The 14,886-nt window shown below is 47.6% G+C and overlaps 1 protein-coding gene across 2 annotated transcripts in view; it reads left to right on the top strand.

Annotated features, from left to right (window-relative positions):
* Positions 1 to 14,886, top strand: part of LOC116942725 (uncharacterized) — a 109,192-nt gene that overhangs the window by 31,308 nt on the left and 62,998 nt on the right. For both annotated transcript variants that reach the window (XM_032955011.2, XM_032955010.2), the window contains exons 11-19: positions 724 to 876; positions 1,303 to 1,457; positions 2,331 to 2,457; positions 2,916 to 3,002; positions 4,617 to 4,818; positions 7,482 to 7,630; positions 11,048 to 11,190; positions 12,188 to 12,326; positions 13,446 to 13,639. In XM_032955011.2, coding sequence (XP_032810902.1) covers positions 724 to 876; positions 1,303 to 1,457; positions 2,331 to 2,457; positions 2,916 to 3,002; positions 4,617 to 4,818; positions 7,482 to 7,630; positions 11,048 to 11,190; positions 12,188 to 12,326; positions 13,446 to 13,639 — 1,349 coding nt within the window. The remainder of the gene's footprint in view (positions 1 to 723; positions 877 to 1,302; positions 1,458 to 2,330; positions 2,458 to 2,915; positions 3,003 to 4,616; positions 4,819 to 7,481; positions 7,631 to 11,047; positions 11,191 to 12,187; positions 12,327 to 13,445; positions 13,640 to 14,886) is intronic.

Here is a 14,886-nt window from a genome sequence, read left to right as displayed (position 1 = left end):
AACTTAAGAAAGGTCAACAAAAAATATATTTCAAACTCATGTCGAGTGGGTGGGGAGTTGATAAGATAGGATCACATTCAGTTTGGCGAGTCAAGCTGAATGTGGTCTGATGAATATCTAAAATGCTATCGGTGAATGATTGAATCGGGTAACATCTCATTATGCGGCCCACGGTTTGAGATTGGCGACCACAGTCGCACTTCTGGGCTATTCCAGAAACTATCCGTCGCTCGAGAAGATATCCCGCACCTGCTGTGCAATGTTACGACAAAGATTTAATGAAACATGTGGCGAGATGTGAACTACCTCGCCTGGTGTACAGAAGGTCGTGGGTTCGATCCCAGCCATGACGCCTGTATATTTGGAGTTTGCATGTTCTCCCTGGGGTCGCGTGGATTTTTCTCCGGGTTCTCCTGTATTTGCCTCCACATTTAGACATGCGTTTAAAGTATTTGGCTGTTGTAAGTTTCCACGTGATAAGCCACTTCATTGAGCTATCATTTGTGGTCAGGTCGCTTCTGAAAAATAGCTATATAGCTCAGTGGGCCTTACCTGGTAAGTAAAAAAAAAATCTTTCAATAGATGATTCATACTAAATTCTCTACCCACAGTTTTCTTCATCCCCAGTTGACTGGTTTATTACCCTTAAGTGACACTTAAGCTGTCTCTTGTCTCCTGTTGTCTCTCATTACACGCATTCAAACGAAACAACAACGACGACAGGCCGAGAAGGAATCGTTGTTCAACTACAACCGGACGGTTGCCAACCTTGCCGGCCGCGCCAAGGCCGTCGTGCAGCTGAAGCCCAGGAACCCCGCCAACCCCGTGCAAAACCAGATCCCCCTCAAGGCGCTGTGCGAGTACAAGACGGAGGAGGTGAGCTCGACTCTCCCGACTTGGGCGCGCAGGGCCTCCTCTCTTGCCACCGAACTCTTATCCCAGGGGATCGCCAAACTCCCAGATCAGCGCGGTCTGCTATGTACTTGGAGAAAGAAGCGTCGACAGACATATATGCGTGCAGAATAGCGCCACGGTGGCGAGATGTTAACTCTCTCGCCTGGTGTGAAATAGGTTGTGGGTTCGAACAGCAGAGGGCTTTGTGGCAAAACATTTTTTGAGCTGTTCTGAATTTTCTATGCCTCCATGTCTATGCTCCCCACCTTTACTAACCCGCGCTGATGAGCACAGTGAAGTATGGTCCAGTAACCCCGACGACCCGCACGTCACGGGGAGTTCTGTCATGCAGCAGTGGATTGAACAAAGGCGGTTGTGATCGTTGTCCACGCTCCTTCACGCGTGCAGGTGTTGATAAAACCCAACGATCAGTGCATCCTGAGGAACAACTCCAACCGCATCAAGTGGAGGGGAATTGGGCCTGGAGGTCGCGACATCGACCTGCTCTCTCTCTGCTTCCAAGTTCCCCCTCCCAACCAGGACGCAATGGAGGTCGCCAATCGGTGAGCCGCATTTTTAGTGTTTGTTTCGCGTCGCCAAAGTGATTCGCCGATTGCGCATTAGCTGATCCGCACACTGATTTGTTCTGGTCGCTCGCTTGCTTACCGGCTGTCAGTCGCCTCTTCATCATTATAGGGCGCTGTGGTTGGCGAGATGTTAACTCCGTCGCCTAGTATGGAGGAGGTCATGGGTTCGATCCCTAACCTGATGTCTGTATATTTGGAGTTTGCATGTCTCTCTCCCCGTGGTCGTGTGGATTTCTCTCTGGATCCTCCGGTTTTTCCCTCCACATTTAGAAACATGCATTTAGAGTATTTGGCTGCTATAAATGTCCACGTGACGAGCCACTTCGTTGAGCTGTCATTTGTGGCCAGGTCGCTTCTGAAAAATATCTATATAGCTCCGTGGGCTTTACCTGGTAAAATAAAAATCGTGAGTTACTGCCAAAGTTCTCACTCCTGTGAGCTCACTTGTTGATTCCTCCACCTATGTTGAGGACTCGGTCTACCAGACTGACCGGTCCGTCTCATCCACCACACTGGGTTCAACCACCACACTGGAGGTCACAACACTTCTCTTTCCGCTGCTTCCCTTTGAGCTGCCCGACTTTGGAATTCCCCTTCCACTCGTCCCTTTTCCCCAAGCTCTCACAATAATAACCTCGCTGAATTCCAGCAACGTTTCGACTCTTTACCTGTCGTATCTCTGGGTTGTGCTCTTCTTTGCTGGTCGCTTGATGTGTTTGTAGACCTTTTTTGGCACTGTGGTCAACCGGCTGTAAAAAAAAAGAGTATTATTGCGTGGACGATTAATACTGGAGCTGTCCCCCTCGTGTTTCTGCTCATCTTTACTTCTCTGGCAACTGCTGTGTGCAGAATTGACAACCTCAACCAAGGGAACATGACCATGTGGCAGCAGGTGACCATCAATCTCCGGTGCCTCATCTTCTGGAAGTACCTGCTGCGGGATATGGAGACCGTCCGTTCGTGGAGCCTCGAACACGTGCGCGAACACAATACCGCCTCTCATCTCGACGCGCCATCAGGGGTGTCCAGGGATTTATTTTCTCACTGAATATTTTCCAGCTCGCTGCTAGACTGAAAGAAGCACGCAATTAATATTAGCTAGCAAGAGGTATAATGTATGTGGTGTGCCAGGTTCTGTAAATATATTCCCAGTTGCTCACCTGGACAGACCTAGTTTAAATTAAGCCCCGTTTTTAGCACCTTAACCTGGATCTGCAGTTTTATTCACTGGATTGTAACGTTAAAACTAATTGCCAAAATCAGGTGTTGACAAACAGAGGCCAGTTGAAATGACTTTGGAAGTAGTTTTAAGGTGGCATCTTTCTGGGCCGTTCTCGGAAACGCTGCTCACTGCCAGAGTGAAGATTACATGCAGTTCCATAAACTTCACGCTGTAAAAGCAAATGCTTCAAATGCATCTCTTGTGCTTTACAGAAGCCTTCTCCTGAAGAGTACACGCGGGTCATGCAAGACCTGGAGTCTAACTATGAAGAGTTCCTTCGAATGAGTCAGGATTCACAGGTGTGTGTATGTGTGTGTGTGTGATGACATCGTGAGGCGAGCGGGTCATGTGGCGGTTAGCGTCACGCTGCGCTGTGAACCCGGCGACCAGAGTTCAATTCCCGCTCACGGCCAACACTAGTGACGATTATCTGAACCGGTCCTGGGCCTCCCCTAGGTCGACTCGGCCTCAAATGAGTACCTGGTGCAGTGTGTAAACATCGCCACTGGGGAGACAAAGGCGGCCGGGCGCGGTGCTGGCCACCCACCCCCTCATGTGCCGTACCGTCCTTCATAGGTGCTCGCTAACAGCACTTGCCCCTACAGTCTGTTAAGGCTACACGGGGAATGTTTGGCGTTTTGTTTGATTATTAACTTATGTTTGTCTTTGTTGACACAGTGGGGAGCACAGGTGTAGCATCTGCCAGTCGTTTCATTCATTTAACTCGTAACATGTGGGTCTGTTCCGTGACCGGCCAGTGAGCCTTACGTGCTTCACGTGGCCTCAAATTCCACCTCCACTGGCTCGAGTGCGACGGTGAAATCACCGTCACTTGGTGGCGAATGGCGGTGACGAATGACGGCAGTTCTTGTGAATGCCCGAATTGTCGATTATTAACATATGCGGTGTTAAATTGACCCACCGTTAAATAGTTTGAGCCATGTAATCAAGAGTATATTTTGATCTGTAGCATCTTATATGGAATTAATAGCAAAATAGATAAATGGAGAGTTTGTTTCCTTCACACATCTGTGTACATGTAAAAGAATAAAGGTGTTTTGTACACTGCCCTTCTGCCCCCATGTCCTTCTGGGAGTGCATAACGTCATCAGCCGTGATTCAGTGTCATCAGCAGTCATCCTTGTATTAACCCTGGTGAACTGCTACATGTAATAGGCAAGGTCCCTTTCTTTAAGGGTCATCTTTTACACAGTTCACTTGTTAAACGTGAATGTGAACGAGAAACCAAGGTGATGTGAAATGATTGAAATAATTTGTAATATGTTTTGGGAGACGTTTTTTTTACGGTAAGTATAACAGACATCTGGATTCCATGAAATCCATTACGAGTCTTAAGACATTTTTCAGGAGCCTGTGTTGGAATGTTTGTCATATCCCACGATCGTCATGGTTTCAATATTGCCAGAAATGTGCTGGCTCGGGACGTGTGTGTGTGTGTGCGCACTGGTGGCGCACACCTCTACTACCAGTGCTGTGGAGGCAGTGAGGGTTCGTGGATCACGCAGATTCGTGAAACTCCCAAACCCGCTGGGGTGTCAGGGTCGCCATCTCCTGGCTTGCCTGGGTACGGCAGTACAGCAAGGGGATTTAATCTCCATCGGTTATTCCATCGGTACGGGCGATTGAGTATTGCCCCCTCACATGAACAGATTTTCTCTGGGTGCTCCTGTGTCCTGCCGCTCGTGAATAGAATTGGTAAAATATCCCTATATAGGGCCACGGAGCTTGGGCAATTGTTGGCACCGGTTCTTTGGCTACCTTCCCCGCTTGCCTGCGGTTAACCGCGCCTCAGAATCGTCCCGCCTGTCCGAGAGCCGACGGAAAAACCGTGCGCGTGTAGCAAATGTACACACTTGCACTTTTGAGCGACACTTTCACTCTATCCCTTACAGCTGTTCGGCCCCAACGACTTGACGCAGCTGCGCCGCGACTACACGAGCACCGTGCAGTACTTCAACGACGTCGTGGAGCTCTGGGAGGGAGCCGGCAAGGCGCCGATGACACAACCGCAGCTGCCGGACATGGGGGGCAGAAATGTGGATCGCGAGGTGGTGGTGGATCACAGCGTATCCCTCCACACCTCCATGGAATTTGGTGAGAGAGGACCCCCCCCCCCCCCCCCCGTATTGATTGTTCATTGCTCGCTTGCCCGCGTCTTTCGCGATACCTCTGTCTGTGATATCATCATTGTCGTCATTTTCATCATCAATTTAATAATAATTTGCAGCTATTTGTAAATGCACTGCTGGATGAAGGCCTCCCTCTCCCATGTCAGTCACGGTGTTTGTTCGACTATGCTTTAACGACGCTGGTGAGAGCAGGTTGGCGAAAGTGGGTGGGAAGGGTGTGGCTGCCCAGGACCGGTTTGGATAGCGCTTGCTGCTGATGTCATCCATGGCCAGGAATTGAACTCACGTTGTAGCATTAAATAGTGTAGCATGCCCATCGCTCTGAAAAAGTCCTTCAAAGGTTTCATTTTCATTGGTTATAACGACAGCCATAAGCGAATATGAATATGGCTGTTATGATCTATATATAGAATGAGCCAAGAATGTCTGTGTCCTGCGCGTGACATCACTCCACATGGGGGGGCGAGGCGCCTCCTCCCCCCTCCTCAGCGTCAACTTACAACCCTCGCAACAAAGGCAGAACCCTCACGTCACGCGATCTCCGTAACGCTATTGAGACATAAAAGTAAAAAGGACATCGTGATGAATAAGGGATTATCAACTTTAAATGAAGTAAGTCTGTGTCTCCGCGGCCTTACAAATTGCACATGAATTGATGCAATGAATATCACGTGGCGGTTTGCTTTTCCGTTGCAAGTTTCAGATTTACTGCAATACACCCGTCCTTGGACGGGCAAAAAGCTAGTGATCTATATTCATATTTGTGTTAGTGGGTCCATTCAGGTGCACACTTGAACTTGGAGGCAACAGTTTATGAACTAATATCACATAACCCTTAATGGAATAACACCGTTCCTACACTTAGCTATATACACTTGGAGTAGATGACTATTTATATTCTGGATGGGCAACTACAAACCGGACCAGGTCAGCCAACGTGTTGCCTGGTCCACGTGCGCGATGCCCGGAGACCCGAAGACCCGCCAAAGACGAAGGTTTCTTCCAGCAGCATCGACCCCGGTGTCCCCCCGGGGCTCGGCTTTTATCCTTACGGCGTGGCCAGGACCCGCCTTTGGCCACGCCTCTTTTCCCGATCCTTCGTGAGGGTTCAGGGCCCACCTCACGTGTTCCTCAACCCCGCCCCCCCCCCCCCCGTCCACACCACCTCCGGTCACGTGCCCCTTCCTGTTTACCCAGCCTCCCCTGGTATGCCCATCCGGTGTCCGGGGAGGGGCTCTGCCCCTACAGTAGCCACCCACACGGTACTGTCTCTACACAACGGTACTCATACCAACGACACTACATTTGTACATTCACATCTCCAATACAGTTTTCAGGAAGTATATGTTAACGTTGCTTTGAATAGTCGTGATGAGAGTAGTTCTCCTTGATTTGAAGCTTTTGTGACTGCAAGGATTCATACTCTTTGGTTTTATTCGGTAAAGTCACGTAGATAAAATAAAACGAAATAAAAGAAAATAATTATATCACGACGTTTCGGAGGCAACACAAGCTTCCGTCTTCAGGTGGAAAAGTCAACGCAGAATATCTGTGTCAGGAGCACAGTTCAGAGACAACCGGGATTATATACAGGTTAAGGGAGGGGGGAGGAGTCAGTAAGGGGGCGTGGGTGGGTGGGAAGGCTGGGTTAAGCAGCCTTTTGATAGACTGCTGCGGGTAACAACCTCTTCACACTTACAGACTCCTCCCCCTACCTTAACCTGTATATAATCCGGGTTGTCTCTGAACTGTGCTCCTGACACAGATATTCTGCCTTGACTTTTCCACCTGAAGACGGAAGCTTGTGTTGCCTCCGAAACGTCGTGATTTAATTATTTTCTTTTATTTCGTTTTATTTTATCTACGTGACTTTACCGAATAAAACCAAAGAGTATAGTTCTCCTTGCTTAATTCTTGTTCTGATTAGGATGTTGCTTCTCACTTCATGGATTGGCAATGTTGTGGTTCCTTCTTTGTAAATGTTTTTTTATAATTTCTATATATTTTATATGAAGACCTTTTGCTTGTTAGAGCTCGGATTATTTCATTTCCCAACCAATCAAATTGATTATTCCGGTCAATTAAAGCCAGGAGTAATTGTATTTGATACTACTTTGTCTTTTTATAGCATCTGGAATGGTTATTATACCAATGTCCCCACATTCATGCTTATCAACCAGATCCTAGGGAAAACAAATTAGCTTAAAATACAATTATGCAGGGTCACTGCTTCATTAATATTGTGCCATTCAGGGTTAGCTGTCATCAAGGATTCCCCTAGGCTTAAAATCTACATTTGCGCATTGCAATTATTGATATGAGGTGTTATGTAAGGTACTTTGATTTTTTTTGGAGTAATGTAAGTGCCATATGAACGCACATTCTCATCCTTAGTTGTAAAAAAAACATTTCATAGAGTAAAATAAAAACAATCAATTGCATTGGTGCATGATTGGTTGGTTGTATGTATGTATGTTGAACTTCTTTTGCACCGTGCGTAGCCAACCGTGCTACTCGGAGGTGCCGGAAAGGACAACAAACTAAACACAAGAAGCAGTTCGAAAGAAATTCGTTCTCAATCTAGATTTTAAAGTGCATAGCTCCAATGTCGTTTGTGTTCTTGTGAAGACGGGAGCAATGAGGCAGATGAGGCCAGACTGCGCAAGTTGGTGCTGCTCATTGGCAACTGGGAGGACTCCCTGTGGAATATCATACAGACACCACTCAAGGTTCAGAACCCGATCCAAGACAGCGAGGATCGTCTGAATAACCTGCAGGTGAGACGTAATTTCGCGCGCAAAAAAACAACCTGCACGTTACCTTTTGCCAACGCCTCGATTGCTGAAGTCGATGTATCAGCACCTCTTTTGGGTCCTGTGTGAATCAGGTAATTCACAGTTGTTGAAAGGGTACAAATGAAAAAGGAATACACGGGCACAGGTGAAGCGTGGGAATTGCTTCGCACGTACCACTGTTGGTGGAAGTGTTTTCACGCATGGGAGCTCCAGCGTGCTTCTCTGAAGGATATTTTGTATGCATGTTCAACTTCTTTCGCACCCTACGTAGCCAACCGTGCTAATCGGAGGTGCAGGGAAGGACAACAAACTAAAACAAAAATAAATAGGCTGCTCTTCCACGCTGGCCAGACGTGTCGTAAGATTTGGGAGTACCCACACTTTACCCAACCACACACGATCTACCGAATGACCAACGTACCCATTTATAGCGGCCGGTGGACAGTGGGTGAGGGGGACAATTAAGGACCTCGCCCATTTGTTTTAACCGCCACGCCAGGAGATGGAATCGAACCGGTGACCTCTGGATCGTAAGTCCAGTGTGCGAACCCTTACACCGAGGCAGCATCCCATTTGAGTACAGGGACTCCTTTACTTACGAACATTCGACTTACGAACTTTCAGAGATACAAACAAACCTGGTCCGTATGTCCAGTTGCCTGTTTGGACCGAGAGTCGTAAGTTCAACCGCTACGCAATAGGTGGCGGTGGTGGCATCTACATTTGCAGAACATTAAAAAAGTGGCATCTACATCTACAGGCGATTATACAACTTTTAAAACAATTCTCCATGTTTAATGTAAATGTAGTACAACATTGTTGGAATCGACAGGAGTAAAGTTGGACTTACGAACAAATTGTCTTACAAAAACGATCTCTAGAACCTGACTCGTTCGTAAGTAGAGGAGTCCCTGTACGTAACTTGAGATGAAACCGATGTACAATGATGCCCTCAATATGCGTGAGCTTCATTCTCTTTCCCACAAGATTTTATTTTAATATATAACTTATGCTATTAATTATTAACCATGAAAGACGTGGTGAAAGACTGTGATTTACGTTACTTTGGACACCATTACTCAGAGCTGGCGGTGGCATTTGGGTATTCATGGGCATAGACTTGTGGATTCATGCTTGATGTGAAGACCCCGCCTAAGTCTGGAGCTGGCAACCAAACTGCTTCTTATTTCCAGGTCTCGTGAGCATGCATTTAATTATTCGCGGTTATTACTTTCGTTAATAAATACATTATAATGCATCAACATTTTTTTACAAGACGCTTGCCTCGTTGTTTCAATTCCCGTGCCGGGAGATCGAATTCGACCGGTGAACTCTGGAATGCATATTGAGTGCTGTAACCGTGAAACCGCAACAGCTCAGACTATATCCGTCTGCTAAACATACCAGCTTCATGATTGCCTGCATGCTATAAGGATGGCATGGATACCAAATGTACTGATTGTTATATTAAAGAAGCATGGCACGCGAGTCAAGTGGCGCCACGGTGTCGAGATGTTAAAGACTCGCCTGATATACAGGAGGTTGTGGGTTCAATCCCTACCCTGACACCTGTTTATTTAGAGTTTGCATGTTATCTCCGTGGTCGTGTGGATTTTCTCCAGATACTCTGGTTTTTCCCTCCGCATTTAGAAAAACATGCGTTAAGAGTATTTGGCTGTATTCTATGGTTCTTTCGGTTAAGTAACGTAGATAGAAAAAATAATAACAATACAATAATAAAATAAAAATAAAGTGAATACAAATAATAAAAATATAACAACGTTTTGGTCGCAACACAAGCATTCGTCATCAGGAACAGGGAAGTTAGCCTCTGAGGGCAAGCTGTTTATAAAGGTTTAGAGATGTGCGGGGCAGCTAATGTTAATGTAGGAGAGGGCTCTGACACCGGCAGTAGATCTACGCCAATCAAAGAGCTGTTTATTAAGGTTTAGAGATGGGCGGGGCAGCTAATGTTAATGTAGGAGAGGGCTCCACACCGGCAGTTGGTCTACACCAATCAAAGAGCTGTTTATGAAGGCTTAGAGATGGGCGGGGCAGCTAATGTTAATATAGGAGAAGGCTCGGACACCGCCAGTAGGTCTACATCAATCAAAGAGCTGTTTATAAAGGTTTAGAGATGGGCGGGGCAGCTAATGTTAATGTAGGAGAGGGCTCTGACACCGGTAGTAGATCTACGCCAATCAAAGAGCTGTTTATTAAGGTTTAGAGATGGGCGGGGCAGCTAATGTTAATATAGGAGAGGGCTCGGACACCGCCAGTAGGTCTACATCAATCAAAGAGCTGTTTATAACGGTTTAGAGATGGGCGGGGCAGCTAATGTTAATGTAGGAGAAGACTCCGACACCGCCAGTAGGTCTACACCAATCAAAGCATTGCACCTCGCTCCACACACCTACACTGCTGACGGTGGAGGTGGACAAGAAAACAAATCAAGTCATGACCCAAAGTGGTTGATGATATCTTTCCAATGATTGCTGAGTTTAAAACTGTCGTCTCAGTTGAAATTGTGTCTGTATATATGGATGGCTTCGGGAACGAATCTTTGTTGATAGCCAGTCGGCTTGCAAAGTACCATCGTCTTAGAGAAATCAATTTCACGTGAGCCATCCGCATTAAAGTAATGATCAGCCACGGCAGAGGTATTGGTCCTGCCGTATTTCAGATCTTCTTCATGCTCACGAACATGGTCCGAGACATGTCGTTTGGTTTCCCAATGTAACTGCTGCCGCAGATACAGCTTAGTCTGTTGACGCCGGGATATTGCATTTCAGGAATCTTGTCCTTCACAGATGGGATCAGGTCACGAATTTTATGCACTGTGTTAAATCGGACCTGGATCTTGTTTTTGTTCAAGATTTTGGAAATCTTTTCAGTTATCCCTGCTATGTAAGGTAAGGTGATGGTTTTGATTGAATCTTTAGATGGCTCCTTCCTCACGGTTGGGATGATGGCTTTGCGGATTGTGTAGTCAGAATATCCATTTGCCTTGAGAGCTTCGTGTACGTATTTGAGTTCACTGGTCAGGTGTTCATGGTCGGAGATACATTGAGCTCTATGGTGTAGCATTTTGATGAGGGAATTCTTCTGGGATGGATGGTGATGGGAATCAGGTTTTAGGTAGGCATCAGTATCGGTTACTTTCCTGTAGACAGAGTGGCTCATTGAGTCATCTGGTCTCTTTTTGATTGGCTGCTTAAAATTTGCATGTGATAAGCAACTTTGAGCTATCTTTTGTGGTCAGGTCGCTACTGAAAGAAAGCTATATAGCTCAGTGAGCCTTACCTGGTGAAATAAAAAATAGTTTATTTTAGTTCACTACCAGCAAATATTTGTTTACATTGAATGTCCGATGCCCACAAACCCGGGCTTTTTATGCAGGCCCTGATGCAGTCCCTGGATGGCATGGGAGGACAGCTGGAGGCTCTGAACCAGAATCCGGCAATCGCTCAGCACAATGACTTCATCAGCCTGGTGCAGAAGTACAAGCCGCTGCATGAGCTGTCAGCTCAATGCATGGAGGAGTAAGGATCTCTTGTTCTCACGCACGCACACGCGCGTGATTCCAGTGCTCACACAGCCAAGCTGATGCATTTGTACAGGATGATGACACAAGTACTTTACGTGCCGTCAAGAAGACCATGTGCAAATACTTTTAATGGCCACGTAATGATGCCCGTGTACGCGTATGTTGATATTCTTTAGCAAGAAAAAAATAGTAATCTTTGCTGCTCCCATCAGAGTGTATTGATGTTCAAACGATTTATTTTTCTCCGCAAACTGAAATCAGATTTTGGTGGTTGACAAGTCTGTTCATAGGACGGCCACTGTTCATGATAGTCTAACAACGGTCATTATAAAGCAGACCATGACCCAGTTGTTGGACGTCACTTTTTCCACTGCTCTTTGTGTGCGCGTGCCCTGTTGAGGTGAGTGTCGGACAAAGCGAGACCCATTTCTACTGTCTTGTTTGTGCAGTTCTATTCACTCCATTCGCCCCACTGTGATCAATTCATTTGGATACAAATTTAAATTCTAAAAGATTTTTACCGGCACAGTTGGTAGCACGCATCGTGAGCGCAGGGATACGTTCGATTGGCGGACGAACGCGTCGTTACGCGCCCGACGACGCGTCAATGAATCGTTGCGTTGTTTACGGAGCCTAATTGTAATGCGGGTCAGCGTCACTCACGAGGAGCATGCCACGAACCGTTGCCTCTCCGCGCGCGCTTGGCTACGTACGGTGCGAAAGAAGCACCGACATACATTCGTACATAATAGGTGCCACAGGCTGCAGTGCTATGTTATGGGCAGCTAAAGGTGGTGCAGAAATGTCAATTGTTCTATTGTCCATTTTTAAACCACATCTATGCGGCCCGCCTTCACCAACTGAACTAACCGTCGTGGTGAAGCACATATATCGCTTATTCGGAAGCGATCAACGATACAGACAGCTCTTGGCGAACCACGGTAAAGTGGCAGCTGCTTAATGCCCGCTTGTCTGTTGCCCGTGATCCCTAGCCTCAAGGTGGTGGATTCGACCGTGCGCAGCGTGGAGGACGTGGAGAGCGTCGTGAAGCTGTACGAGGTGAAGCTGGCGGAGGAGGACACGGCTGCGAGCAGCCCTCAGGGCATCCAGGCCTACATCGTGCTCCTCAAGGTGGGGGCGCGCGCTCGTTACTTAATCAGAATCGGAAATGTTTATTTGTACTGGAGGAATACGATGGGCTGTAAAGCTATTTTTTTCTCACGGATGTCCAGTAATAGGGCAGGTAAACGATGCAAAAGCACGATAAGAGTGCAAAGTAGAGGAAAGGTAGACAAGTCACTTCAAGAAAAAAATCTATACAAATAAAACTATTTTTTTGTATCTTACCAGGTAAAGCCCACCGAGCTATCAGCTTCTTTTACAGAAGCGACCTGGCCACAAATGATAGCTCAACAAAGTGGTTTAGCATGTGGACATTTATAGCAGCAAAATAAACAAAATAATCGAAATGCCACGGTGGCTCCTGTCACCTTAGAGTCGGGGAGGGGGCGGGGAGGAGGGTCACCTCCTAGCAGAGGGGTTCGTGGCGGTAACTGCATATGATTAGAGTGAAGTTCCCCCTCCCCCCACCACCAACTTCGTCACAGATAAGAGGTGTTATACTATATTTATATTAAATTTAAGCAACTAATGGCTGCTGACTCAATACTTAGCTGTGTATGTAAATGTCCCGTTGTCAGCACAATGAGTGTTTAAGTCACATTGTTGATGAAAGATAAACACAGACTCAATATTACCATTATTTTTTGTAAATTGAAATAAAACAACTTGGTGTCTCTTAGCCATGTCTAAACGTGTATTGGGGTATCCGGACACCTACGACATCCTTTTCATCTCCAATTCACCGCTTATTCTTTAATGTGGCCTCCGCCCAGTGCCGTAGGCCGCGCCTCCGATTAGCACGGTAGGCTGCGTACTTGCGAAAGAAGTTCAACATGCGTGCATACCTCCCGTCGTCCTAACCCAGCGTGGTGGAGGAGGAAGAGGAGCAAAACTGCACTGTGACCCATCCCACCCTGTACGCTCACAATCTCTAACGTCCCTCTCTGTACGTCCGTCGCCCTGCGGCTGCACCCTCCCAGGTGGAGACTGTGAGCCCCAGAGCGTGTCGCAGCGCCTTGACAGCTACACACACACACGCGCATAGGGGACAGTCCGGGCAAATTCGTCCAGAATTCTCGACTCTGGCATTTGTAATCGCCCCCCCCCCGCCTCGTCTCTTTACCACAGCAATGGCAGTCGGAGCTGGAGCAAAAGCAGCGGCTGTTCCGCCGCATGCAGGAGGAGCTCCCGCGTGCCGAGGCCGTGAACGTAAAGCTGAACCAGCAACACAGCCTGCAGTACCCGGATGTCAGTCCCTATGGGGAGCGCGCCCACTCCCTGCACGAGCGTGGCCAGCGCCTGCAAGCTCAGATCGGCCTCAGGTAAATGGGCTGGAGCGTTTTTTGCGTCCCGTTGGGCCAGGGGGTCGTCAATCCGCGGCTCCGGAGCGGCATGTGGCCTCTTTACGGACTGCTTCGTGACTTTCTGTACGCATGTGTTTATGTATTCACGTGCATTGCGGCTCTTGGTATAGTTTGAGGTTTGTACCGAATTCGATAAAAAAATAGCTCTTTTTGGTTATTTTGGTTGCCGGCCCCTGTGCTAGGCGCTTAAATGCCCCAGCCTCGTAAAGCGCCGTACGTCGACCCTCGTCTGAATCGTTCCAGTGCCCAGCTTTAGGTGGTTTTCTTTCTTCACTCCCCTCTCCTCCACACGTACTGGTAGAGAAACGTTGCTCTGCAACGTAAAATAAGAGCCGGTTGCCATTTTCATACTCGTCTCACAATGCTGGACTCGAAAGAGCGCTAAAGGCAATGTTTTTTTTCATGTTCTCCTAGGATTTAACTAATATTCTGGCGAAATAATTACATGAATAGGAGCACTAATTCAAAAGTTCGAACAATTTTAAGTGAACTGTATTTACTTCCCCTCCTCTTCGGTGTCGCTATCTATTGTCCGTCTTCCGAACTTAGTCCGTCATTTCAATTCGATTCAATGCCTTTTTCTTTTACGTGGAAAATCCCGTGTAGCCAGTTACCCAGCTAGTTTCGTTGGCAGTGGCCCCACGGCCACGAACAGCAGCAGAGTTATTGTTGGGGTGGAGAGGAACCAGGCCAGGAGCCAACCATGAAACTTAAGGCACAGATTATTTTAATAGTAGTAGTTTGATGGGGAGGGACCTCCTTATGGCAGCTGTCCCTGTGTGGCACAAGCTAACGCAGCACCAGTCTGCGAGTGGGAAATTAGTCAGCAGGGTGATATTTGTCTTGGATATTTTCCAATCAAGTAATTTGCGAGTAATTTGACAAATATTTTGACCGTGACGCCGGCACGTGGGGGCCTACTCCTTCGCGCGAATTACGCCACTTGGGATCTTCACTGTCTCGCTGCGATGCGGACGGCAATGTATTTGCGACGCAAGCACCCGCAGTATTAACCGGGGTGGCCCAGGGTGGGGGTGGCTCGAATTTGCAAACGTCCGCGACGAGCGGCACAAACGCGGCACAGCTCGGCGGTTGTCGCCGTGGCGGCTCGGACGCAGATCGAGAAGAGACGGAGACGAAGAGACCAGCCCTGTATCGTGAACTTGTTTAAAGCGGGGGGGGGGGGGAGTGGGGTCTTCGAAAGC

The sequence above is a fragment of the Petromyzon marinus genome, chromosome 15, assembly GCF_048934315.1.
Source record: "Petromyzon marinus isolate PM22_M1 ecotype Great Lakes invasive population chromosome 15, UKy_Petmar_22M1.pri1.0, whole genome shotgun sequence".
Classification (NCBI taxonomy): Eukaryota; Metazoa; Chordata; class Hyperoartia; order Petromyzontiformes; family Petromyzontidae; genus Petromyzon; species Petromyzon marinus.
This window is presented reverse-complemented; position numbering and strand designations above follow the sequence as displayed.